We start from the raw sequence: 27,786 nt of genomic DNA, 5'->3' as shown, positions 1-27,786 counted from the left end.
CATATTGGAAACTCTTTAGAAGCTATATGGAAGCTAATTTAGAAAATTCGAAAGATATTTCACTAAGAATCGGAGTTATCGAGTTTTTGTATACCCGGGGATTTAATTTGAGCCAAATTAAGGATTAATCGTCCAAATATAGTAATGCTAGACGTTAAATATCTGACTTTGCTTTTCGTTGTGTGTAAGGGGACCGTCAAAACAGCTTGCTTCTTAAAGTCATTTTATAGCAGAAAGTCTGAAATAACGCTGTACTAGAATAGCGAAATCTTTGCGCTTCACTTATTGTTGGGAGCACGTTCGGAGATTGATAGGTAAATATGGCGAACGGTTGATTTTTTTCGCATGAGTTAAGTTAGGAGGAGGCTTTTCAAGTGTGGTATCATATTTAAGCCTTATTTGTCATTTCTGAAAAGTTCTTCAGTGTCGAGAAAAATAGTCTGATAGACTCAATTTTCTGGTTATGATTGCCGACATAGGATCTGATAAAAGGGTAACCAATTTCATGTTACAATAGTATCTACTATTCATTTCAGCAGTAATTACTTAATTCCGAAGGTTTCGAGGTTGCACCCTAAAAATTTTTAAGGTTTTATTCGATTCAATTTGAAGGGATTTTAAAAATTATTTTGAGCTCATTGGAGTTATTTTTATACAACTCTGTTGGCTAGGCTTCTGGAATTGTTTGTTTTCAAATGCTTTTAGAAACTTCTATTAGATCGATGAACCTTTTAATGCTGAACTATCTAAAAATTTAATTTCAACTAACAAAACTGCATTCTGTTTAAGAATCTCAAACTAACTCTTCTGCTAGCGATCAACCTTCGCCTCCGCTGACTTTTTCTATGCTATCTCGCAATACACTTACAAACGGCTCCTTCAGAAAGCAAAACCAATGCGGAGAGATTACTCAAAGCTTCTCATCGACAAGTGTGAGCTCTAAAGGAGCTTTTGCACCTCCTTTACCACCTAAACAGTTTAGAGGTCAACTAAATTCAACTTCCTCGAATAGTTGGCAGACGCATGAAGTGAAGGAGTCTTTTCAAGTTACAAAAGTAACATCATTCAATGCAAAACACACCCCTGCCATAATAACTGCGAGTAATAAATTAGCTTCCATAACTCATGGATCAAATGCTGTTCCTCTTTCGCCCAATTTGCAAAGATCTAATTTTTCACAATCCTACAACTCGGGTATGTCAAGTAACGCGAATAAGAATCCGAGCTTCCCCAAAAGTACGAGCACGGGAAATTTCTCTTTGGGGCAAAGCTCGAACACAATTAGTCTCGAAGGATTCGGTGATAGACAAAGTAGTCAAAACTGGAGCTCGAGGAACCTTTCAAGTATTCCAGATGCCTCATTTGCCGAAATGGGAGAATCATCTGCACAGTATAGAAATAAGCTAAATTCCAGTTATGAATCTTTGAGCCGAATGGGAGATTATCCGTTTTACGAAGTGCCTCAACCTTCTTCTAACATAGCTGTTGAGACCAGTCTTGATTTCGCTTCTGCTCCTTCACAATGTAACCCTAGCTTTGATAACAAACAATATCTGTCCCCTAATTTTACACAAGACACTGCGTCGAATGCTAGCTCCCACACTATAGCTGTATCTTCGCTCAGTCCTACGTATAGTTATGGTAAAAGTATGAGTAATGGTAATAACAATTATACAGATGAAGATCAGCGCCAAATTTACCATCATCAGCAGCAACAACACAGACCTTCTTATTCCAACCAGTCAATAGCGAGTATGAGCACTGTGAATCCATCGCTTCCAAGGCGTTTCGACTCTATGGGCAGGCGACCGAATAGTGCCTCGCAGCGTCCTAGTCCTCCAGCTAACCCCCCTAACCACAACTTGAATGAACACAAACAGACATCGGGGTGGAAAACCGAAGCACCTTCTACTGCAAACAAACCTAACACAGCCAAACCTCGGCCCTCTTTTGAAACCCAAGTTTGATTTTCACAGGTTAATAACTTTTCTCACTTTTCCTTTAAAATTGTCAAGATGGGGCAAAAGTTTAGCTTATGTGAAACTAAAACGATTGAATGAAAAGCTTAGCTCTCCCAGCTTCTTTGCGATTATAATAGCTAGACGTTTACAAAAAGATAGACAAATGCTGCTTCCCTGTGTGATAGTATGCTATCAACTTAAGTGAATCACTCTAATATTGGTGTGCTTAGCTTGTGGGTTGAGTTAGATATAAAATTCCTTTTTCAAAAATGTCTTTTTTTTTGCTGTGATTGCATTACAATCTCTGCAATCAGCATTTAAGTTGAGTGATCAAGGAGCCATTCGAATTATGTTTAGCTACTCCCATTGAAACTGACTTGCCCTCAATACAAGAAACTCCTCCAGGCGAAGATTCTTTTGACGCTGACTCGTCCATCGCTAGTGGCGACGTTAGCTTCTCATCGCCTGCTTCTGTCGACGCATCCTCAAAGCTTAAGCACTCGCACTCGGTCGCTGGAACAACCCCCAACCCTCGGCACTCGAAACACTTCCAGGGCAAGTCGGGTATCAACCGACTCTTCAGTCTGAGCAGCAAGAAGAAATGAAAGCAGATTCTTCCATTTTGAGAACACGAGAAACGCAACGGGTTGACGAATCGGTGTATTTTTGCATTCGTTTCATCTTGCAATTTCCATCTTTTGACAGCTTTAATGCGCTGGTCTTTTTTAAAAAATTTTACCCGATTTGTACATAGTAATTTTCTTTGATCTGGCATTGAATTTAGAGATAAGTTCACATGCAGTAACTTCATTTTCCACTGAATTTTATATCAAATAATGTAATATAAATTATAAATGCTTATTTAGCTAATCACTTATTATTATGAAATAATTAGTGATCCTAGCTTGTACCATAGTTTATTGCTCCCGCTCACATTCGTACATTCCACAAGGTGTCTTTGTAATCATATCACATCTTTTATCCTAAAAAAACTTTCTGTTGTCCTTTATTTCAAGATTTGACCATTTTGCTTACGATTTAAATTAAAATTACAAGAGAGATTAAAGTTACAATTCAGCTTTGTATTAACATCCCAACTCTTTAGTTAATAGAGAACCAGCGCCCAGAAAATACGCGACGAAAGTTACGAAGGAATGTTTAAGAGTCGATGAACGTAGTTCAGACTCTTATATAGGTCGCGATGATTTTTTTGTTTTTTTTTTCAGGAAAGTATTAAAATTTCTTAAGGCTCAAATTTACTTCGCGGTTTGACTTTTGATTTCTTTTTTAGTTCAGTTTATGTCCTTTGTTAAAAGGCAGGCAAAATCCACCATCGAACACCAAAAGTTTAAAGGTCACGAAAAAGTTGATCGACTTCTTGTTTCGAAATTAGAATTTAATTTCCAGTTTTCCGAGAGAAAAAAGAAATTTATCTGTTGACCCATTTTTTTTAAAATTGGTTCAGTTTTGTCGAAAAAGTGCCGATCATAAATTATTCTAGAAATTTAAAGAGCGTTTAAGGGCATCTATTTTTTCTTTGAAGTTCGAAAGTTGAGATTTAAAAAAAACAATTCGGTATTCTTTTCTGTTTAATTGGGTTCATTGACTCTTTTCCAACTGTCTGTTGGCTATGTTTGTTTGGTTGGTTTTTTTTACAAAATAATTCTCAATCTGTAAATGAAAATATTACTTGTCCGAATTTTTCTTATACCATCTGAAAGATCGAAGTGTTTCATGAAATTGAAAGATAACTCGCCTGCGATGTTGTTTCGTTGAGTATATGGGTTTGAAAAATGCCTATTTGCGATAATGAGTCCTCGCTATATTGTCGGATATCGGTTTCAGTGTTGAAGTGAGTTTTCATTTTTTATGGTTATGCGCTGTTTTGGTTTTTGTTTCAGGAAATGTTCAATTGTATTCAAAAGTGTCGTCCTGAAAACTTTTTTCAAACATCTAGGTTAATTCAAATTGTATAGGTCGTGATGATTTTTTGTTTGGTTAGTAATCAGAAAAGTCTTGAAATTTGTTCAGTCTAACATTTGTTTTTCCGGGATTTGACTTTTGATTTCTTCTAAGTTCATCTCAATTAGTTCGTTATGAAGTGAAAGCAAGCTCTATTTAAACAGCAAAAGGGTAAAATTTGCGAAAAATGTGACGTACTGTACTTCTAGTTTCGAAACTGGATTTCAATTTTCAGATTTCCAGCGAAGTAAAAAATTTTACCTATTTTCAGTTGTCTCAAATGCGGTTAGTTTTGTCAAAAGAATGTCATTATGAAAATTGTTCGAGAATTTCAAAGAGCTTTAAGATCATTTATTTTTTTTTAAGAGTCAAAAAACTTAGTTCAGATTCTTATATAGGTCGTGATGAAAAGTGATAATATTTGTTCACGCTCAAATTTGAGTTTTCGCGGTTTGATCGATGATTTCTTTTTAAGTTAAGTGCTTTTCCATTGTTAAAAGGAGGACAAACTCCACTATTGAACAGCAAAAGCGTAGAGGTCACGAAAAACGTGATCGACTTCTAATTTCGAAAATGAAAATTATTTATCAGATTTCCCAGCGAAATAAAAGTTTCACCTATTGATCCAGTTTTCTCAAATTCGGTTTATTTTAACAAAAAAGTGTTCATCATAAACTGTTTCTTCAAATTCAAAGAAGTTTAAGGCCATCTATTTTTTTTCGAAATTCAAAAGTTGAAGATTTTTGAAAAACCAGTCGGTTTTTTTTCAGTTTCCTTGCGTTCATTGCTCTTTTTCAACTGTCAGTTGGCTATGTTCTATTGACATGCGTTCTTTGGCTCTTTTCCAAATGGCTTTCGGATGTTTTGTTTTGAGAATATTATTTTGAAAATTTTGAGAATATATTTTTGAAATTACTTGATCGCAATCGAAAGTTCTCTGCTATATGTCCAGCAATCTGGTATCTTTCTAATAGTTGAATTTCTTATATGAATTCAATTCGATCATAGTAACAAATTCCAAAGTCATAAAAGAGAGGGGGAATGCGCTAACAGCAAAGGAACAAAGGAGCACCAGAATTGGGAATGCAAAAAACGTAATAAACTGCACAAGACTAGATGGCCCGGCTGACAATCATAGTGGCGTTTCCTCTCATGAGGCACACTGAGAGGCTCTGGAGAAGGCGAACTGGGGCAACACGAGCGTCACGTGAACCAGAACGTCTGGCATCAGCGAGGATAGCAACTGACTTGAGGGTTTTGATAGCTAAAGCGGACCAACCCCTGAGCGTTTCGACTGCTAACGGGAAAAAACTGATTCCTTGTTCCTCACAGTTCTAATAGATATTAATTTTCAAAATAGACATAATTTTTTTCTCACGCGTTGTCCTTTTTTGTTATTGTCTTGCTCCGATATACCGTTTTACTGCTTGGTTATGAAGTGCGTCTACATCTGTGCTCCAAATTTGAGGCCTTTTACTTAAAGTTTTTCTGATCCCTCTGTTTGAAATGAACCTTTTTGAATATCTGTTAATTACTTTCAGGCTTTCATTCTGTCTTTTCAAAAACTAACGATATTGATCTCATATACTGAAAAATTGTCTTTTTCAAATTTTCTGTGCCATTACGCTTGCGATTAGGAAGCGTTATAAAACGGAATACATACTTTTTCCGCGTCAATAAAAAGTTTACCTATTGATCCAGTTTTCTCTAGTTGGGTTCATATTATTAAAACAGGGCCAATCATAAATTGTTCTCAAAATTCAAAGACCTTAACGGACACTATTTTTTTTCTTCGATTGGCTTTGTTTAGAAAGCGCAATCAAATCTTAATAAAGATTTGCTGGTACTTGATTTTTTCTGCAATAATTACTGAATCATTTGATGGCTTGATCAATATATTCTGCCGATTCTGCTTTGAGATAACTTCAATACCTGGAGATTTGAGGGTTCGAATCCGGTTCTGAAAGTTTGCTGCCCAAATAATAGTCAATGGCATAATATTTGTTTTTTTATTTTTGTTGGCTGCCAAGCCACAGCACGGGCTTTTTAGGCTATTTTCCCTATACAGTCGAATCCATATAAAAAACTCGTACGGGGTCAAGTGTACTTTTAAATTAAAGCTTTTTCATTCGTAATTCAGAATCCACTAAAAATTTCTAAAACGTTGTTTCCATGTCCAGAAAAATTCGTAAAATTGTTTTATTTCAGACTAAATTACATGAAAGTATTGGGTTTTCAATTGAACTCTACAGTTTTTCCCTCGATTCGACCCCTTGCCGACCCAAAGGGTCCTGACCTGAAATGTTTTCTAAAGGCGCCTTTGGCGCCAATTTTTACTAATTATGAGGAGCGCGCGCCGAAAAAACGCGATTTTTGGTCGAAATTTTCCTGAAAGTGCCTAAAAACGCCATTTTTTAAAAAAATTTGCCTGCGGCGCAGAAAATTTCGTCAAATTAGGGTCTTTATAGCGGTTTAGAAAAGCCAAGAAATCAGTTTGGTCGACCTAAAAAAAAGGTCGACAAAATTTTAAAAAATTTTTTGAAAATCCGCCCCCCCCCTCTCGAGAAATTCCTAGATCCGCGCCTGGTCTATCTATATCTATATCTATCTATCTATACTATATTTAAATGCGAGTGACAGCTATCTCCCATTTTAAGCGTAATAATTTTGCATGTTTAACGAAAGAATTTTTTCATGTTTACGCTATATCATATATTGCAATGCTTATGAAAATTTTTCAATTAGTTTTCCGCAAGGTCATTAATTTTTCAGTAATTTTTTTGAAGCCAAATTAAGTCTGTCTGTATACCTGCTTTTTTAATTAATTTGATTATATCTGTCTACCCGTCTCCTAATTTTTTAATTTTCTTTTTGGTTTCGACGATTCAGTTCAAAATAGTACTACTGTCAATCGGTTGTCTCCAATCTTTCTTTCTCTTTATCTGGATTTTCTGTCTTTTTTGTGTCTTTTTTTCGATCCTTCTTTTTCGATCTTTTCTATTTTTTTCTATCTGTTTTTTTTTTAAATCTTCTCTGTCTTTTTTTCGATCTTTTTATCTTTTTTCGTCTTTTTTTTCTATTCTTCTTTTTCGATCTTATCTTTTTTTTCTAACTTTTCTGTTTTTTTTTCGATCCTTCTTTTTCGATCTTTTCTTAGATTTTTTTCTGTCTTTTTTTCGATCCTTCTTTTTTCATCTTTATCTTTCTTCTTCTATCTTTCTTTTTTATCTTTTCTATCACTTTTTATATATCACCTGCCTCCAATTATGACTGCTCAAATCCTTGTAGTTTTCGAGATGACTTTTTGACTTTTTGAGATGATTTTTTGTAATTTTTACAAATTTGGATTAATTGAAAAACTTTGCCCTCTAGTTGGGTGCTGTAAGGGTACTCTCAGGGGTTGCGAATCTTGCTTCCAAATGTGACTGCTCAAATCCTTGTAGTTTTCGAGATCTGACGTTTATTTTGTAATTTTTCAAAAAAAATTCAGAAAACTTAACATTTTTTTTCTTCAAAATTTAAAATTCCAAACCCTATTTTAAAATTACTCTCAGAGGTTGCGAACCTAGCCTCTTTTTAGGATTGCTCAAATCTTTCTTGTTTTCCAGATATGAAATTTTTTGTTTTTGTTTTTTTCAAAAAGTTTTCCGAAAAATTAAACGAATTTTTTTCTTCAAAATTCGAAATTACCACCCCTGTAGTTCGAGGCTATCCGAGTACTCTCAGGGTTTGCGAGCCCTGCATCTTATTAGGAATACTCAAATTCTTACCCTGTAGTTGGGTGCTGTCTGGGTACTCATAGTTGTTGCAAATCTTGCCGCCAAATATGACTGCTCAAATCCTTATAGTTTTCGAGATCAAGTTTTCATGGTTTTTTCAAAATTTTCAGTTAACTTAGATTTAGAAAAATTCACTAAATTTAAATATCCCAACCCTGTAATTGGGTCCTGTCAGAGTAATCTCAAAGATTGTTACTCTTGCCTCCAAATATGACTGTCCAAATCCTTGTAGTTTTCGAGATATGACGTTTTTTGTGATTTTTTTCAAACAAATTTTCAGAAAACTTACATTAATTTTTTTTTGCAAAATCTGAAGTTCCCAACCCTGTAGTTGGGTCTTGTCAGAGTAATCTCAAAGATTGTTACTCTTGCCTCCAAATATGACTGCTCAATTTTTTGTAGTTTTCGAGATATGACGTTTTTTGTGATTTTTTCGAAAAATTTTCAGAAAACTTAAATTATAAGTTTTTAAAAATCTGAATTTCCCAACCGTGTAGTTAGGTCGTGTCAAAGTACTCTCAAAAATTGCGAATCTTGCCTCCAAGTGTGACTGCCCAAATTTTACTAGTTTTTGAGATATGACGTTTTTTGTGATTTTTCATAAATCTTCAGAAAACTTAAATTACTATTATTCTTTAAAAATCTGAAATTCCCAACCCTGTAGTTAGGTACTGTCAGAGTACTATCAAGGATCGCGAATCTTGCCTCCAAATATGATTGCTCAAATCCTTGTAGTTTTCGAGATATCATGTTTTTTGTGATTTTTTCAAAAATGTTCAGAAAATTTTAATTCTTTCTCCAAATTTGAAATTCCCAACATTGTAGTTGGGTGCTGCCAGGGTACTCTCAGGAGTTTTAAATCTGGCCTCCGAAACTGACCACTCAATTATTTGTACTTTTCGAGATATGACGTTTTCGAGATATGACGATTTGACGGAAAATAGAATTAAAATTTTTTATAAAATATGAAATTACCAACCATGTAATTGGGTGCTGTCAGAGTACACTAAAAGCCTGCAGATCTGGTTTCCAATATATGCGGTTTTTCATAAGTTGTAAAAAGTTCGAAGCACCGGCGGTGCGTTACACTAGTTGATTTTGATTATCTGACTAGGCATGTTTTTGTATTTTTCTAGATTTTTATTCCGCTGTTTTTGAAGTTTTTAAGTTGAAACGAATAAAATGATTTTCAGTTATAATGATTTAAATTTTTTTTTAATCAAAGAATTGTCAATCACAAATTGTTCATGAAATTCAAAGACTTTTAGCCTTCTATATTTTTTTCTTCGAAATTGGATTGTTTTTCAAAAATTTTCAATCATTTTTTTGTTTTGTTTTTTGTTCTAAACTTTTTCAACCTTCTGTTGGCTATCTTTCCGCTGGTCTGCGAAGTGCAGGTTAGCCTCTGTGTTTTAAAATTTGCAGCCTGAGTTGAAGTTCTTCTGATTTTTCTGTTTTCTAGTCAGTAATTTTGAATATTTTTTAAAAACGTTTCAGGCTTTTAGTTCATTCAATTTAAAACAATCATCATGATCATACGCAACCATATTTCACTTAGATAAAAAAATCTTTATGATGTAATCCTGTAATGGTACATACAATTGAGTTCCTGGAGTTGATCAGATTTTTTTTAAAATAAGCATAGCTAGTTGTTGCTCTGACCACAATATGAAATCACAATAGCTGCTAAATACTTCGACAATAAAAAATAATGATAGCCGGTTACTATCAAGTAGCTCAGAACGTTCCGATCATATTCCTAAATAATATTTTAAAGTTTTTCAAATTTAGTGTCCTTTTCTGCGTGGTGTGATAAAAGACCTAACGAAAAAATTGAAATAAGGCAAACTTGATAGTCATAGTAAAATGGGCCAATTGGAAAACAGTTTTTATAGAGAAAAAATGTTAATAAATAGTAAAAATTGACGATGTTCGTATTTGTCCGATCCAAATTTAACCGAAAATTTTGAATTTATTATGAAATGTGTAAAACATGTGAGAAATTGTTTCAGATTTGTTGTGATTTTGTTGTTTGAATATCATTGATGATTATTTTTTTGCTATTCTGGAATGAATCAAGCCAGAGCTAAACTTCTGTTGAAACAAGCTGTAATTCAAGCTCAAAGAAGAACCGTAAGACGAGAACAATGGAGAGTAGAAGATCTCAAATGTGCAATCTGTTTGTTGCTACCAATTGATCCTTGTAGAATCATTCCATGCGGCCACTCATTCTGCAACATTTGTCTATCAACATGGTTGAAAACTCTTAATCATTCCTGTCCAGTTTGTCGAGGAATGCCGAAAAAGTTCATAAAAGATAAAATTCTTAGGGCGAAGACAGAAATCGTTGTGCGAAAATTGAATGCGCGCGGGAAATCGGACCTGGGATACAAGCGTCGTTTTTCGTGGTACGATAGTCAGTGTTCTGTTATCAAGCAAAACATGCCAATAAAATCGTTGAACCGAATAGCTGCGAAAAATTTTGTGAAAATATTACAAAAGTTTCCGGCTTTTGTGAGGGACGCCGTACAACGAGCTCAGAGAAATGTGTTGGAAATGAGTAGAACGCCAGAGGAGTTAGTTCTTCATGTAAACAATTTCACGACTACTATGAACTCGCTGACCGATGAAATGATGGATCTTACCAACCAGATAAATAGGATAATTGAAACCTTGGTTAATGATAGCAGCTACGAAACATCTGACGAAGATGAGTGAATCTTTGAGTTAAAAAACAGAAATCGCATTGAAATATTTTGTTGAAATTGAATATTGTCGTTCTAAACTGGTTAAATTCAGTTTTTTTCTTATTAATTTTGAGTCGGAAATGATTACATGGACTTTGTTCAATTTTGCTCTTTCAAGAACTTTGGAATAGCAATTTTTGTCGAATATTGAAGTCATAGTTTTTTGTTGCGTATTATGAAATACATCACAGAAGTTGCTGAGGGTATAGCAAGTTATCACTCACTTTTCTGCAACAGATCCGGATTGAGATGAAGTTTGTCTGAAAATTTACTCGTTTCAGGTAATTATGAATGTGGACGACGCAAGATACCTTAAAAAGTAAGCCAATAATGAAATCCTATTCAAATACCTAATTTAAACAAATCAAATCTTGTGAATATGGCATTTTTGAAACTCCTTTCAAAGTGTTAATGAACCACGCGAAGGCATTTATTTAGGTCTTGTGCTTTCAGGAATACGTCTTGGGTCTTTCTTCGCTGTTTGACTTCTGGTTTTTAAATTCATTTTGAATTAACTTGCTTAGAGGAAGGCAAATTACGCTCTTTAATTAGTAAAGTGCAATATGTGCAAAAAAAAACAGGGGAAAAAGTTTCAAAGTTTGATTTTAATTTTATTAATGTAACATTAGGGAATAAAATTATTATCTATTGACCCTGTGTTCCTATAATTGGATTGGTTTATCAAAAAAAGTCACTCATAAAAGATTTTTAAAATCCAGAAAGCTTCAATTTGATGTATATTTTTTCGAACTGCGAACGTTATAAATGTTTAGAGAAAAGCAATTTTTTTTGAGTTTCTTGACACTAACGTTTTGTTGGCTATGTTTGTAAATATCCGTTTAGAAACATGTTTGTAAATATCCGTAATTATCTGTTTTTCCTCAGATTAATGTCTCAATTAGAAATTACATAGACAACCTTAAGATGATGCCGAAGTAACATAGAACCTTATCAGTTTGGCGGAAGCTCATTGGTTACCATTCCCGAAAAACAAATTTTTCAATGTTTTCTAATTACATTTCAAATGGCAGACCCAAAATGTTGAACATTTTCGTTTGCTATGCAGCTCAGTGAAAATTAGCAGAAGGTAGAGGTGGTACGAGAGACTAAAGTTGAGCAAAAAATTGATTGATTTATTGCACTAATCCTCATTCCTTCACTTGCTTTGAAAGATTTATATCATATTAACGACATTGCAGTGTCGTGTTATCAGGAACTAGACGTTTTTTTTTCGGTATTAATTGTTCGCATACATTTTTTTGGTAATAGTTCAGCTAATCTTTTAGTGTAGTGGTAGAGCGCCTGCTTGGGGCTCCAATGTTCCGGCCTAAATCAAGTTTTTGGACTATCGGGTGCCTGACTATCTTCTCTCGGCTCAGTTACCGCGCTCGTAACATTGAATAACATTTTTAAAAACTGTTTAACAGCGTCGTCTTTCAATTTTTATATTCGGAATGTTGCTCATGAGGTCACTGCTGGTTTTGCTAAATATTTGAATTGTTGCTAAATATTGAAAAGAATATATTGAAAGTTTTCAGCGCATTTAAAGGTAATTTTCATTTTGGGCTTTCTATTTTATTCATAGTTAGTAAAAGATATCAGATGAGTGCATCAATCTGCTTTAGACTGATCTGTCCAGTAAGAATCTGTCTGCGGAGGTTGATCTTGTTCAAACAAGATGGTAGCTGCAAACAAGACTGCTCGTGTATCAGGGCCGAGCCCTGAATGTTCCGACTGCACTTTTAGCTCAATTGAAATCTGTTTTTGGGTGAAAAATGGACTAACTATTAATATGAAAAAACAAAAAAAATTTTGTCAGTTTTTTCAATTTATTCCCCACAAGCTAACGTGAATTACAAGGGATGTATGCAGCGTCTTTCCTAATAAAAAGACTAAATGGTTTGCCTCAGTTCAATTTGGAATGCATTAATCCGCCGCTTACGCGTGTTGTAAGAAACATCGCGCGTTGCTTAGCCCAACTTCAAACCCATTTTCAAACCCCCATAACTTTCAAAAAAAATGATAACAGGTGAGATCTTTTGTTTACATTTGAGCTCCGGATAGCAATATTTTTCAGTCGAACATTTGAAAATTGACTGAATGAAAAAGACCGGCGCAAGCATAATTATTACGTTTTCTTCGAAAGTCGAATTGCTAATCCTGCAGCCAAGTATTTCGAGGTCTGCTGTTTAATTTTTATTTTGTAATATAAATGTTTAACAAGACGTTTTTAAAAATCGATCATGTTCTCCGATTTATTTTTTTGGCCTTACGTCGTGATTGTTCCGACTTTCGAAGAAAGTGAAGAATATATATGCTCGTGGTGGTTTTTTTTATTCAGACGAATTTCACTAAATTCTTCGCTCCCTCGGGAGCTCGATCTCTTAAATTTGCATGTGCCCAGCTGTAATGACCCGAACTACAAAATGATTCCAAATTGATTTGAGGTGGCTAAGTGGTCTTAATTATTCCATACACGACATTAATTACATATTATCAGCTTAAATTTCACATTTTTGCGAATAATTGATTTACTAAAAACCATTCGATACCAATTAAAGGGCAGTCGGGAACAGTCAAGGCTTTGCCCTGATACAAGCACTTTTGTTTTTATTATTTTGTCTGCCAGCTGCTTTTGTTGAGTTTAAATTTATTTTCTTTGAAAAATTGTTTTCGCATTTTCAAAGTTCTCTCTGTCTCAAGTGATGTGATGCTCCGCTTTACTTCTAGTTTAGAATATAGTTTAAAAAGCGAAAATGTTCGGACCGTTTTTTTTAAATGAAGAAAACTTTTGAGAAAGAAATGTTGAATTTTGCCAAAAAAAAAAACAGGTTTCTTTAAGATGTCAAACTTGTTAACCGTTCATTTCGAGCATATTTTTTTGCTTGGCTTTTGTTATTTTTAACTTAACTTGAAATTGTGTCGTTGCTTCTTTCGTTTCTCTTTAGTTGCCTTTGTTTTTGTCTAAGACTATCTTGCTTGTAGGAGATAATTTTTTGGCTAAATTTTGGAAAAAATTATTTTCGAATTTTCGTTTTTTCTTAAGAATTTTTATTGTTTTCAGTGTACCAAGTGATGCGATGTTCAATTTTGCTTTTGTTTTAAAACATAGTTAAATATGCGAAAATATTCTGGCCGTTTCTCGAAATGAAGAAAACTTTTTGGAAAGCAAGGTTGAATTTTGCCAAAAAAAAAACAGGTTTCTTTAAGATGTCAAGGTTGCTAACCGTTCGTTTCGAGTATTTTTTGCTTGGTTTTTTTTTTACTTTACTTGCAATTGTGTCGTTCCTTTTTCCCTTTTTTTATTTCAAGGGCTACCTTTGTTTTTGTTTAAGATTATCTTACTTTTTTAGGAGATCATTTTTTGGCTGGATTTTGGAAAAATGTTTGAAAAGTTGTTTTCGATTTTTCATTTTTTCTTTTAGCAGTTCAATCTTTTCTGTGTCTCAAGTGGTGCCATGATCTGCTTTGCTTTTCATTTTAAAACATAGTTTAAAAAGCGAAATTATTCTGACCGTTTTTTTTGAATTGAAAACTTTTTTTGGAAATAACGAATAAAGACTGAAAAGTTCTCAATATGATATATCTACCCAAAACCAACCGTGCTCGGAACACAAACATGGAGTATGTTAAGACTAAGAACATGTGTATAGGAAAGTAAAGTCGTGTGGCGTGGATGTACACCCTACGGAGAAGGCGCTGGTGGTGCAATATGAAGTGGAGGCGACCATTCTGGGGGAGCTAGGAGACCCCATGCTCGGAGAGAGGAAGAACTGTACCAAGACGTAGGTCAACTCACACATCTCTTGCATCATTAGAATGAAGCTTTGAATAGTTACCAACATAGATCTCAAGGCACAAGATGATTTGGGAACCAGGGCATATATACAATGTTCAGCATTAATGGTATCAGGGGTATATGTTTTTGCTACTCAGGGTTTCAAGCGTGCAATCATGAAAACGTTTTGCTGTTAAAATATTTCTGAAACTTTTTGAACTGAAATCATCCTAGAAAGTAGCAAAAAGTAACCTAGCAGCATAAAAATTTCCTATTGTCGATCGGAGTATAAATGTTGAGTAACTTCCGCAGTTCATTATTTTCGCCATTTTACTTTACCTTCTAAAGATTCCCCATGCTGGAGTAACGACTGAAAAAATTGAAGCTGCAACAAATATTAAATCTAGCAACAAACCAGCACGTCCCCGCTGCAATACTTTTGCTCCATCATATTTTGAATTTTCATTAAGTTAATCGTTGCATTTGTCGTGCAGCATCCGGGTGAAGAATCTGACGGAGAGTACTGACGTTAAGACGTTGAGTGAGGAGATAGTGAACATGTGCAAACTCATTCCTCAGAACAAACAGCCAGAAGTGGAACAGCTTCTCTTCTACCTCCAGAACAGGAAGGACAACCCAGGTAACACTGATAATCGGGCTTCATCTCATTTTTGTTCAAAACGATGGCATAAGAAAAGACTCATCTTGATGCCCTATAGTCAAGACCCATTGCAGTTATCTTCAAATTATATGTCAAACTAAATTGAATCTACACGGAGCGGAAGCTTCCATCATTGTCCGTCACCTTATCTTACCTTATTTTTCTGTGGTAAATTTAATTCCATTCTCGCATTTTTACGAAAACTTCACATTTGTCACGAAAATTCAAATACCGATCATAATTTTAAATCCAGACTCTCGTCACAAAACTTTATTAAATTTAAGATTGGAGTTCTGGCTCCATGATGATCGATTTTATTTAACATAATTTCGGCAATGAGTACCATCAAAAAATTTAGATAAGTTTGACAAAGAACGAAAATTAATTATGAAATAGATTTATGTAATCTCCTGCAGCTATCAGCCTGTGGGACCACCGTCTAACATAAAATGACGGTGACGGTGGAGAATTTGGCGTCTCATTCTTGTTGAACTGTTGTTTGCACTCAAGTTCATAGACACCTATGTGTAAATAATTTCGTGCAGCGTAAGTTTGATGAACTCTTTGAGAAAGATAACATTTTCAGTTTCCAAACCCGGGTTGTGTTTGGCCGGTTGCCTATTAATGTCCATTAATTTATCGTGGTAATGCTGTAGGTCAGTTTAGATCCATCAACCAATGAGATATTACTTAGGAATGTTTCAGCTGCGGTTGCGAAGAACGTGAACAAGTTGGAGGCGCCTTCGCTGGAGGGCACTGAGGTTAATGAAGTGGCAAACCTGAACGATCTGGACGACTACTGTGACCTGATGTACGAGGACATACCAGAGAAGGTGAGGGGCACTGCGCTCATTCTTCAACTAGCCAGGAACCCAGACAACCTCGAGGAAATACTGCAGAATGGTAAGTCAATCATACGTTACATATTTGCATACTAAGGTTTGCCTTGTTGTTCGAAAGTATCTAAAATCACCAATGAGGCACAAAAAGAGTAACAAGGTTTGAATTAGGTGTCAAACATTAGCAAATGGTGTATCTGACATTAATGTATCGCGCAATATATTCCAAGGAACAGGATATCATCCTGTATAGTTTTTTGAGCCTGAATATCACACAATAATTGACTAATTTGAGACCACAATTGGCAAATTGGAGCGCCTTTACGATAAATCTAGAGTAATTGAATTATTAGACATATTGTAATCATTTCTTCGTTTGTTTCTAGAGACAGTGATTACTGCGGTGGCGCGTGTGCTGCGTGAAGACTGGAAGAAGGACATGGATCTGGCCATCAACATCATCTACATCTTCTTCTGCTTCTCTTCCTTTTCTAACTTCCACGGACTCATTCATCACTTCAAGATAGGCGCACTATGTGTAGAGGTGAGAGTAGCTCTTTGTTTTTTAACAAGTGCGAGTATGAGCAGCATATGAGGCTTAAGTTAAATTATTTTAAATCGCTTGGTAAAGGGGCTTTTTAATCGCACTATTTCGAAGGCGAATTCAGGTATTTGAAAACTTTACAGGAGCATGTACCCAGTGATACTATCTTAAGACAATCAGACCTGAGGTGTTTAAACTGCGGTTTAGATTGGTTCATTTATTCCCCATTAGAGTGGTGGTGTCGGCCGTTTGCTGCGATAACCACAAGGTATTTACAATAGCCATCAGCTAGCGATTTTTTTTCTAACCTAATTCGCAAATTTAACTGTTCTTTGAATATGGAAAGTGTTCTTATTGCAATTTATAGAGCTTCTTTTTGTCGTGTTCTCGCTATAGTGTTTGCGAAGCAAAGCTTTGCCTCAGTGTTTAATAACTGCTCGTGCCTCTGGACTGGCAAGCACGCAGCTCGAATCAGCCCGATTTCAAACTTTAAACGTTTTCGTAGAACAAGTTAAAACAATGGGACAAAATTTGCAATTATTTTGAATAATTTGACATATCGGTCAGTTTGTTATTTGACGAATTCTGTCGAACAAATAGAATGGAAAGGGACAAAGTTTCTTTAGCCCAGTGTAATTGTGTGGCTTTTTTTGAATCATTCTTCTTTTGTTTTGGTGTACGATAATAACTAATGTAATTTGTTGTTTGTGTTGTGTTAAAGATAGTGGAAACAGAAATAGAGAAGTTTGAGCAGTGGCAGCAGGACTTCCTGAAGAAGAAGAACAGCAGCAGTGTCAAACAGAAGGACCTCGATAAACTCACTGCCAAGTTCGACGCGCTCAAGAAGAAGCAGGAACAACTGCTCAGAGGTGCGTCGAATGGGATAGTTCAGTACTGCTACTTTTGACATGAGGCTTTGGGAAAATATAGTTTTTATTTTGAAGGCCGGCTATTTTCATTTTTCGGGCTGTGGCAACTAGAATGACTCTTTTTTCAAAAACAAAATTACGTTTAGGGTTTTTTCGAAGGCTTAGAGCATATATCACGTTTTTCTTCTCAAAAATTGGTCCAAAGAGCAGTCGGTCAAAAGCGAATGTGGGATGGGGGCAAACTATTGTGTTACACTGCATTTTCACTTTTTTCTAAGCTCAGTAACATTTTTTGGTGTTCAATTTCTGTCTGCAGTGTAAATCACAATCGATGCCGAACATTTTGATGCAGGCTATTATTAAGCACGCGAGCTAGCGTAGTGTAATAGTATGACTCTAATTTTTCCCACTCAAACTTGTAAATAAAAGTATTTATTTGGTGGCAATTTTGCTATAGTCACGATCTGAAGCAGTAGAATTTTGACTTTTCTACTTTATTCGTGGCTACTGTTTACACTAGCGTCAGCTTAGTGTATTATTCATAGCCTTTTTTTTCAAACCGCAAGAAGTCGCAAATATTGGTGCCACTTTTGAGGCAGCTGTAGAGCTTTTTGGTAGCATGCGTTTGGACATTTGAATAGCAATAAGATAACTTAGTTTCTTGCAATTTAATTTCATCAAAGGAATCGAAAAAATCCATTTGTTTCTAACAACATAACTCATTAAAAACTCGGTTTCAGAAATTTTCAAACTCAATATATCTCGCAATTTTTGGCTATTTGTATTTGGTGCCACGTTTGCTGAATTGCATTGGCAATTTATTAGCATATTTAGCTGCTGTGTTCGTGACTAGTGTTTGTTGGTGGTTAAGTGTACGTGGCTGAGTGGTTAGTGTATGAGACTCAAAATCTCTTGATTGTTGTAGGTCGCAGATCGAATCCTAGACCTAGAGGAATTTTTGCTAATTCGAGGCTTGTTTCTATTTTTTCGTATTGCATATTCTAGAGCTCCTTTTTTGTCGTGTTCTTGCTAGTGTTTGCGAAGTGAAGCATCGCCTCTATGTTTCAAGCTATCGTGATACAGATGGATGGACGTGAGAGTCTTATTCAGCAGATCGCAGGTTCAATTCGCTAGCAGCAATTGTTTTTATTGGGAGTCGATGACCGTAGTGAAGACTCTTATTTAGGCAGTCGTGATGTTTTTTCAGGAAAACAATTTGTGCACGATCATTTTTAATTTGTCGCGATTAGAGTTGTGATTTCTTTTAAGTTCAGTGCATTTCTATTGTTTAAAGAGTGATTTCTTTTAAGTTTAGTGTATTTCTATTGTTAAAAGAAAGGCAAACTCCACTATCGAACAGCAAAATTGTGAAGGTAACAAAAAAAAATAGTGATCGACTTCTAATTTCGAAAGTGGGTTTCAGGTTTCGGAGTAAATTATTCATTAATCCATTTTTCTCAAATTTGGTTAATTCTATCAAAAAAACTGATGATCATAAAGTGTTTTTTTATATTCAGAGAGCTTTAAACTCATGTTTTCTCTTTCAAATCGAACGTTGAAGTGTTTTCAAGACATGTCGGTATCTTTTTCTGTTTTCAAATTGTCTGTTGGCTGTTTTCTTTTACTTTTAGAGCTGCTTCGCTTGTGCTTGCGGCTTCGCCTCTATTTTATTGTTCCTATTCACGCAATATCTGTGCTCGGTCTACTTTTTTCAGATCTATCCACACAAAGTCTCCGTGGTAGCAGCGTTATCGGTAATATTTTGTTAAATATGCGAAGGGCAGTTGTGTTTTTTTACGCTTTGTGTCGTGTTTTTTTTTTCTAATTTAAATTATTATTGGCAATCGAAAAAAATTGACGATTTTGATCTGAATTAATGTGATTGAAGCTCTGATTATTTTGTTCTGATTTTCGAGTAACACTTGTGTTGAGAGTGGTTTTTGCTACAAAAAATATTTTTGGGCTTAACATTTTTTGACTGATTAAGAGTCGATGAACAGAGTTTCTCAGGAGAAGTCTCGTTGTTTTCTTGTTTTTCAGGAAAAGTCTTCAAATTTGTTCAGGCTCAAATTTACGGTTTCGCGGTTAAACTTTCGATTTCCTTTTTAATTCATTTCTTTTACTTTGTTAAAAGCCAAGCAAAAGCAAATTCCACTATCGAACAGCAAAAGTGTAAAGGTCACGAAAAACGTGATCGACTTCTAGTTTCGAATAAGGAATTTAATTTTCAGATTTCTCAGAGAAATAAAAGTTTTAAATGTTGATACAGTTTTCTCAAATTGAATTAAATTTATCAAAAAATGTTAATCATAAATTGTTTTAGAAGTTCTAAGAGCTGCAAGTCAATCTTTGAAGTGCGAAAGTTGAGATTTTTTCTTAAAGTAAGTCCATTTTTTTCTGTTTACTTGCGTTGCTTGACTTTTTTCCAACTGTTTATTGGCTAAGCTGTATTTTTGCATTTCTAAATGATAGAACACTAGGAGCAAAAAGTCTATTGAATAAGTTGCTCAAATTTGTTTAGTCTTGGTAAATATACCATATAACTCTTTAAGTTTCTACCATATAACTCATTAAGTTTCGGTAATGTTATTTTTTTCAATTCTGTTGGGCACGTGGTTTGTTTTTTTTTTAATTCAACGGAAGTCTAAAACTTGAGTTCTAGGAAATCATTTAGTTCATGGACTCTGCCAACAGTTCATTGACTTCATATTTTGTTTTTCATTTTTGGTGTTCCCTAACTTTTGCATGTCAATTTGTGTCTGTGTTGTTCTAGTGACGCTGTACCTGCTGTTGAACATCAGTGAGGAGGAGAAAGTGGAAGTGAAGATGAGGAACAAGGGCATGGTGTCTCTGTTGACCACTCTGCTGGAGAGGAGACACAACCCAGACCTCCTCATGCTAGTAGTCTCATTCCTTAAGAAACTCTCCGTCTACAAAGAGAACAAGGATCAAATGGTGCGTCAATTCAATCATAAATCTATTTAGTTCACCTTCACTTTTTTCACAATATGTTCAGTTTATAGACGAATGAAATTTTTTCAGATTAATGGTCATTTTCAGATTCGTTTTTGCAAAAATTAATTGTTAGTTTAAATGTAGGATGTTAGGGATTTCGGATTTCATAAGATTATATTTTTTCCGTTTGTTTTAGAAACAGCTGAACATAGTGGAAAAGCTTTCGAAGCTGGTGACGGAGTCTAATCATGAAGTAAGTCTAAGTATTTTAAAAAGGGGTTCAAAGTTCATGCTATTACCAATTTGATTGTATGCATATGGATATTAAAAAATTAATTCCAATTTGATTGTATGCTCGAATTCGATTGTATTGTATTGTTGATCTAAAAAAAAAGAATTCAGTGTGAGCAAAATATATGCCTTCTAAAATAAAGAGTTTCTCGCTTTTGAGCATAATTAGTCTCCTATTGTATGATATCTAGAAGAAGAATAGAATAGAATGAAATGTAAGGATGTTTTTAAATGGAGCTTTAAATGGCTCTGTTTTTAATGTAAGAATAAAATAGTTAATGGTTTGAAAATAGTTCATGGTTTGAATGAAACAGATAATGGTTTGTTAGGATCTTCTGAACTTGACTCTTCGCCTGCTGCTCAACCTGTCATTTGACACTGACTTGAGACAGTCTGTGGCGAAGGGGGGCATGTTGCCCTCATTGGTCAAACTGATTGGCCACGAGTACCACCACTCAACTGTTCTGCTGCTCCTGTACCAAATCAGTATTGAAGACCGATTCAAGGCACTCTTCACTTACACTGACTGCATACCAATTGTAAGTCTCGCAATTTGATCGAATCAATAGTCGTTGAATGAGGAATGATTTTTCCCTGAGAATTTTGAAAACGTGGGAACTTTTGAAAAATCAGTTTAAAATAAGAATCGAACACTTTAATGATTTAAAACAGCCAATGTGACCAGGAACATTTTATTCAGGTGATGCGACTGTTGTTGGAAAACCCACAAGAGAAAGCAGACTTGGAGCTCATCTCACTCTGCATAAATTTGGCGTGCAATGTACGAAATGCGAAGCTCATCTGCGACAACAAAGGGTTGAAGTTGCTGATGAAGAGAGCCTTCAAGTTCAAGGACAGCTTCATTCTCAAGATGATCAGAAATATCTCGGAACATTCTTCCTTGAAACCTTTGTTTGTGGTAAGTCTCTGCTTCGCTCATTTTTGTAATGCGACTCGTTTAAATCGTCTCTGTACAAAACAGTCCCATTCAAAACAGTCCAATACAAACAAAACAGTCCGGAAAAGTATGAAAATGAATGAAAAAACAGTCCGATACAAAACAGTCCCAATTAAGAGTTGTTTTAACAGGCCGAGAATTGTCCTTCGTTCGACAAGCATAATGAACAAAATAGTGACCGCCGCAGTCGCGCCAACGTGTTGCGAGCTTGCCAATAGAGGGTAGGACTTAATACGAAATTTAGAGCCGGTTATCGCCGCGAAGCGGCGACGCGCGCATAGAGCGGCGACCTTAAACCGGACTGTTTTGTATTGGACTGTTTTTTTCCTCCATTACATGGTTTTTGGGACTATTTTGTATATGCACCGTTTAAATGAAACTCTGCTAGGAAAATTTCGCAGAGCTTCAGGGTAAACTTTACGTTTTTCGCATTTGGCTGTTCTAGACAAAAGCATATGAGAGCAAGAGTAAGAAGATTGCTAAGTCGATTGTCGAGAAAAATTATATGTACTTAGTTTTTATCAAAAGCACTTTATCAAATGAATTTATTGGATTTAGGACTACGTGGGTGACCTGGCGAAGGCGATCAAGAACAACAACCACGAAGACGACTTCGTCATAGAGTGTTTGGGCATCTTGGGCAACCTCAGTGGCCTCGAGATCGACTGGGCCCTGGTGATTCAGAAGTGTGACCTCATGCCCTTCATTGACTCAAAAATCACTTCGTCAGGTCAGTATTGTGCAGAAGGAAGATCGAATACGAGTTTAGCTGTGATAGCTTTCTGCGGGGATTGAATCGGCTCTCAGTTTTTTTTACACGTGCGATCAGCTGAGTGTGTTATTACGAACCTTTTTTTTCAATCTAACTCGCAAATAAAAGTTCATTAAAAGCAGGGGCGGATTTAAGAGGGGGCGGACCCCACCACCCCCCCCCCCCCCTCCGGGATTCGACCCCCCCCCCCCTCCGGGATTCGACCCCCTTTGGCACTTTTTAAGAAATAGATTTTTGGCCGATCGACCCTAAAATTTTTCTAAAGGCGCCTTAGGCGCCAATATATACTAATTTAGAGTGGGGAGCGCGCGCCGAAAAAACGCGATTTTTTTATCAAAATTTTCCAAAAAGTGCCGAAAAACGCCTTTTTGGCCTGTTTTTCAAAAATTTTGTCTGCGGCGCAGAAATTTTTGCCAAACCAGGGTCTTTTTAGTGCTTTAGGAGAGCTCGGAAAATCAATTTGGTCAACCTAAAAAAAAGGTCGACAAAATTTTCGAAATTTTTTTGAAAATCCGCCCCCCCCCCCTCGAGAAAATCCTAGGTCTGCCCCTGATTAAAGTGTTCACTTGGAAATTTCACTAGCATTGGAAAATGCATAGCATCTGTTCTCTGCTTTATTCGTGACTGAGTGGTTAATGGAAACAATTATGCTTCCGTGGCTTAGTGGTTAGTGTGCGAGACTCTTAATCTCTAGGTCGCATTTTCGAATCTCAGAGGTCGACAAAGTTTGCTAATTCAAGGATTATTTCTAATTTTTATAATTGCACTTTTTAGAGCTGAAATGCTGATTTTGTCGTGTTCTCGCAAGTGTGTTTGCCTATGTGTTCAATTCATGATTAATGTTGCGATTAAAGCTTGCTCGTCATCATACGGATCATCTTATTTTGTGAAGCGCAAATGATTTTCATTACTAACGGAATTAGACGCTGGTTTAGTCCAAGAACATAGTGAAAACCTTTATATAGGCCGTGAAGATTTTTTTGCGTTCTTTTTTAGGAAAAACTAATATTTGTTCACACTCTAAATTGATATTGTTTTAGCACACTCTACCAATGTAATACTCGCAATTCTTTTGCAATATACGGTAGCTGAGTTTCTAGTAAAAGATTAAAAGTTTTAGTTGCTTTAGTACTTTAATTGCAATTTTAGTTATCCAGGCATTCGAGGTTTAGTGACAGCTATTTTAGCATGAGCAACTATCAAGAGAAAACAATAAGTCTTAAAAACGAACCCTAAAAGTCTTAAAAAATAAAAAGTTTGGTCAAGTGTTTTTTTTTGCTACAGGAGGTGCTGAGGACGACATGTTGCTGGAGATAGTGATTCTAATTGGCACTATGGCCACTGACGAGGATTGTGCTAAGCTGATGGCAGATCTAGGCATCATTCACAAACTCATCGAACTACTCAACCGTGAGGACACTTGAATAGATTTTGGACACTAGCTATTCAAAATTGATGAAAGTTTCTTCTGAATTTGTTGGCCACAAATACCGCGTCTGAACATGTTTTAATCGTCAAAACATGTTTCGGGCTAACATATCTGCCTAATATAAATATTAGGTTCCATTAAATCGTTCGATTGTACCTGTCGTTGCATTGGGACTGAATGTTTCTGATCTGCCAGATATGAAGTAGTCTAATTTGAGCAAATGATTATTGTATGACCTTCTTTTTCTGCTTGCAGTGAAGCAGGAAGATGACGAGATAGTGTGTCAGACGATCTATGTGTTCTACCAGCTGACCTTCCACCAGACCACACGGGAACTGGTGCTGCAGAGGACTCAGGCACCCGCTTACATAATCGACCTCATGCACGACAAGAACGCCGAGATCAGGAAGGTGTGCGACATGACACTCGACATCATATCGGTCAGTGCAGTTCCAGTTCGTCAGAACAAAAAAGATTAAGATTGATCTCCGAAAAACAGATATGGTGTCCTTGATTAACACATGCATACCATTCTTGTTTACACAAGCAATGCTTGTGTTATAGTGTGATTTATCTTTTTTTTCCAACCTAAGTCGCAAATATTGTTGCGATAAATTGTGTTCATTTTGAAAGTGTTCATTTTGATCAATAACCAGCTATTAAGTACAGCCAATGCTAAGGATGTTAACACAGACTATTATTATTCCGACTTTCGTAACGAAAGTAACGGAATATCTGTGCTCGGGGTGGTTTTTTTCTTCAGACAAATTTCAGACTTTTTAACAAGCCATTTTTGAGGGCATTTTTTATATCATTCAAAAAGTATTGTTGTCCTGAGCTTACATATCTTACCTGTGATTTATGGAGGTTTAAAGATTGCCAATTTGGGACAATTAACACGCGATATATTTCGCGCTATTAACGCGTAAGCGGAGATTTAATCATATTTTTGCTTGTGTATGCGAAGTGCAACTTCGCCTCTGTGTTTTATTTTGATCCGGGAAATATTGAAACACCGGGACTGGCTAGTGAAACGAGCACTTATCATGGTGTGCTTGAAACTACATATATCAATTGAAAGGCGAATATATAGTCGAACAATTTTATTCTCTAAGCTGTAGAGGCCCGATAAGCTGTGTCAACTCAAGTAAGCTAGCGAGCGTAGTTTGAGACTACTGATTACACTAGCCAGCTTGCGAGAGTTAGTGTTTTAGTACGAACCTTTTTTTTTCTAACATAACTCGCAAATAAAAGGGTTCATTGAAAGTGTTACTTATTTGGGGACACTTTTGCTATAATCACGATCTGTAGCATTGGAAATTTCATAGCATCTGTTCTCTGCTTTATTTGTGGCTAGTGTTTGTGATTAATTAAGCGTCCGTGGCTGAGTGGTTAGTGCGTGAGACTCATAATCTCTGTCGCATATCGAATCCGAGACCTAGCCAAAATTTTATCAATTCGAGGCTTATTTCTACTTAATTCTTATTACAATCTATAGACCTGCTTTTTGTCGTGTTCTCACTAGTGTTTGCTAAGCACAGTTTCGCCCCTATGTCCACTATTTTTCCAACCTAATTCGTAAATGAAACTGCTAATTTGTTAACATGGTGACACTTTTGCTGCATAGCATCGACAATTTAATAGCGTCTGTTCTAGGTAGGCGATTCGATTCCGCCACTTAGCAGAAGTGTTACCTTTCAAGGCCTTTTTTATCTTTTCTTTCCTTATTTCCCGTTTCTACACTAGCTTAAGCGAGAGTAGTGTTATAGTACGACTTCCTTTTTTCCAACCTAAGTAGCAAATATTTGTGCCATTCTTGGGGCACCTATACGGCTTTTTGATAGCATGTGATTTGTCTATCGATTAGTAATAAGTTAACACTGTTGATGCCTTTTTCATTTATCAAACGAACCCAAAAAGCTATTTTCTTTCAACAACAGTACATTAAAAACTCGATTTCAGACATTTTCTAACGTAATATATCTCACAATTTTATGAAATGCAAATTTTATAAATAATTTGGCAGAAGCTTTCCAATTGATTACATGGAAAGTTAGAGTGGATGCTTGTTTGAAATCTTCTAAACTATTGCATGCAAAACTGTGTCTATTTGTACTTGTTGCCACTTCTGCTGCATCGTTTGGCAATTTATTAGCATATGTAGCTGCCTTTTTGTGGCTAGTGTTCGCAAAGTATCAAGGCACGTAGTGCAGATGCGATGACAGAGTACTTTAAATCTCCTGGTCGCCACACCAAAATTTTCATTTTTCAAGGCTTATTCTTTTTTTATTTCACTTTATGGATCTACTTTTTTGTCATTTTTTTGATAGTGTTTGCGAAGTGCAGCTTCGCCTCTGTGTTAACTTTTTGGAGCTAGTTTTTGCGGTTTTATCTTTTGTCTTCAAGATGTGCAGCTGCTCTATGTCAGATTATGCAGCGTAAGCAAATTTTTCTTTTTTGATGATTCTCAAACTGTCGTCAGGAGCTGGACAAAGAGTGGGGCGAAAAAATCCAGCGAGTCAAATTCGACTGGCATAACTCACAGTGGCTGGAGCTGATCGAGAGTGCGGACGGACAAGATCCACTAGAGCAGAATGGAGGCGTGGGAGGGGCGCTCTCGCATGACATCAGTGGGGACTCAGAGTTCGGACATCTGCTACAGAATTCGGACATTCTGGAAAACTCAGACCTTTACTACCGTTAGTCGGAGCATTTCTACGAAAGAGTCTACCATTTAATTGCCTTTGCAATAGTTACCCTTGCGATATTACAATCGCGTACTTGACTTTTTTTCCGTAAATAACTTTGTTCACAGAATGGTCAGTTTTGCCTAGCACAAAAATTTAGCAAACACAGTTTGCTAAAAAAAAAGGTCGACAAATTTTTCGATACATTTTTGAAAATCCGTCAAACCCCCCTTTTCTCCCTCCCTCAAGAAAATTTTAGATCCGCCCCTGAGAACAGTCGAGGTGAAAGTGGCGTATTGAATAAAAAAATTAGATGAGTCCAGTTGAATGACATGTTTTTTTTTCTGTTCATTTTTCGTCCATCTTATCTTGCTAAAGTTTTTTTTTCCAGCTCAACTTCTTTTAATTCACATCATACTAAGTGTTGATTTATTTTTTTGCTTTTTGGAAAAAATCCAGGCAATTTTGAATGAAGGACAGTAGAATCATTTAGGAAGGCGATTGATTCATAATCCGGCGGTCAATATTTCCAGAGTGTCAGTCCAAAAGCTAGCGACCATATTTTTTCGCTGTCTTTTAATTTCTCCCCATGTAAAATGATACAAGGAGAATGCGTATGGGGCAGAAAAAGAGAAAGCATAATGTAGATGTCTTTTTTGTTATCTGTTTGGTACAGAAGGGACAGACTATGTGAGTGAACAAGGGCCGAACTACATAGAGGAGATTGCAAGATACAACGCTATGGGGTCAGGCTATATGGACAGAGAAGATATGATGGACAATGGGTAAGATTTCTATTTCGGGATGGCAAATAACCAGCAAACCTATTACTAATTAAACTTATGAAAAATAGTTTCACCATTATTTTAAATAGCGTACGATCAACCTTCGCATAAAAATTCATTTGCCTTAAAAATGAAACAGTTGTTTTGCCTAATGATCAAGCGCGGATGGATGGTATAAGATTGACGACACAGTGTACGCGTTCAAAATGTTGTCATTGTGAATGATTATTTGGACGTTTTTCTGTTAAGACGAGGCTCGCCCGACGAAATAGCAGACATGTATGGAGACCTGCGCACAAGCAGCAGCCAATTCGCGCTTCAGTCACAGCACAAATTAAGCCAGATGGACAGTCAGAATGAGCTCTATGGAAGAGATGACAACCTGATGTATCACCAACACCAACTGAACCCAGCCGGGCCAGGGGGCATGCCCCAGTTCGATGACAGTGAGGATGATGAGGACGATTTCAACCCGGACTCCCCGTCTTTGAGGTTTCACCAGGCCACGCACGCAACAGCATCCATGATTGCAAAGAGACAGGATAGATATTGATGAATTGCTGGAAATTTTCATGCTATAATTTAATAAAAACAAGACATGCTGTAGTTTAATAAAAACAAGAGAGTATTAATTGCAATGCATTTAAAATAATATATTAGTTTTTTCTTGTGACTTATAACTATTTTTTTTTCTTTATCGAAAATTCACCAGTTCGTAAAAGATGTCATGACCTCTTGTAATTGGTACGAAAAAGTTACAAAATATCAC

At 36.0% G+C, this 27,786-nt stretch overlaps 2 protein-coding genes across 7 annotated transcripts in view; both read left to right on the top strand.

The window, feature by feature from the left end:
- LOC134841424 (spectrin beta chain, non-erythrocytic 1-like) overlaps positions 1-3,052 on the top strand; it is a 46,328-nt gene extending 43,276 nt beyond the window's left edge. For 4 of the 6 annotated variants that reach the window (XM_063857399.1, XM_063857401.1, XM_063857402.1 and 1 more), the window contains 2 exons: positions 790-1,976; positions 2,319-2,429. In XM_063857399.1, the coding sequence (XP_063713469.1) occupies positions 790-1,967 (1,178 nt within the window). In that variant the 3' untranslated portion in view covers positions 1,968-1,976; positions 2,319-2,429. Of the gene's footprint in view, positions 1-789; positions 1,977-2,318 lie in introns of all 6 variants that reach the window. The other 2 variants (XM_063857403.1, XM_063857404.1) reach the window with 2 other exon arrangements.
- Positions 3,053-10,734: 7,682 nt separating this feature from the next.
- LOC134841351 (kinesin-associated protein 3-like) lies at positions 10,735-27,786 on the top strand. Its single transcript, XM_063857279.1, has 16 exons — positions 10,735-10,768; positions 14,103-14,234; positions 14,722-14,867; positions 15,594-15,791; positions 16,114-16,271; positions 16,993-17,140; positions 19,914-20,095; positions 20,292-20,348; positions 20,716-20,925; positions 21,087-21,305; positions 21,903-22,074; positions 23,401-23,526; positions 23,801-23,985; positions 26,028-26,244; positions 26,909-27,017; positions 27,267-27,786. The coding sequence occupies exons 1-16, from the start codon at positions 10,737-10,739 to the stop codon at positions 27,568-27,570; spliced, it is 2,595 nt and encodes an 864-aa protein (XP_063713349.1). The 5' UTR covers positions 10,735-10,736; the 3' UTR covers positions 27,571-27,786.

Source organism: Symsagittifera roscoffensis, chromosome 3 (assembly GCF_963678635.1).
Source record: "Symsagittifera roscoffensis chromosome 3, txSymRosc1.1, whole genome shotgun sequence".
Lineage (NCBI taxonomy): Eukaryota > Metazoa > Xenacoelomorpha > Acoela > Convolutidae > Symsagittifera > Symsagittifera roscoffensis.
This window is presented reverse-complemented; position numbering and strand designations above follow the sequence as displayed.

Excerpts from the sequence above, each read along its gene's own strand:
- LOC134841351 (XM_063857279.1), top strand. The coding sequence starts at position 10,737 with ATGAATGTGGACGACGCAAGATACCTTAAAAA. Across the intron at positions 14,868-15,593 it reads GAACAGGAAGGACAACCCAG|CTGCGGTTGCGAAGAACGTG; the intron begins GTAACACTGATA and ends GGAATGTTTCAG. Across the intron at positions 26,245-26,908 it reads AAACTCAGACCTTTACTACC|AAGGGACAGACTATGTGAGT; the intron begins GTTAGTCGGAGC and ends TGTTTGGTACAG.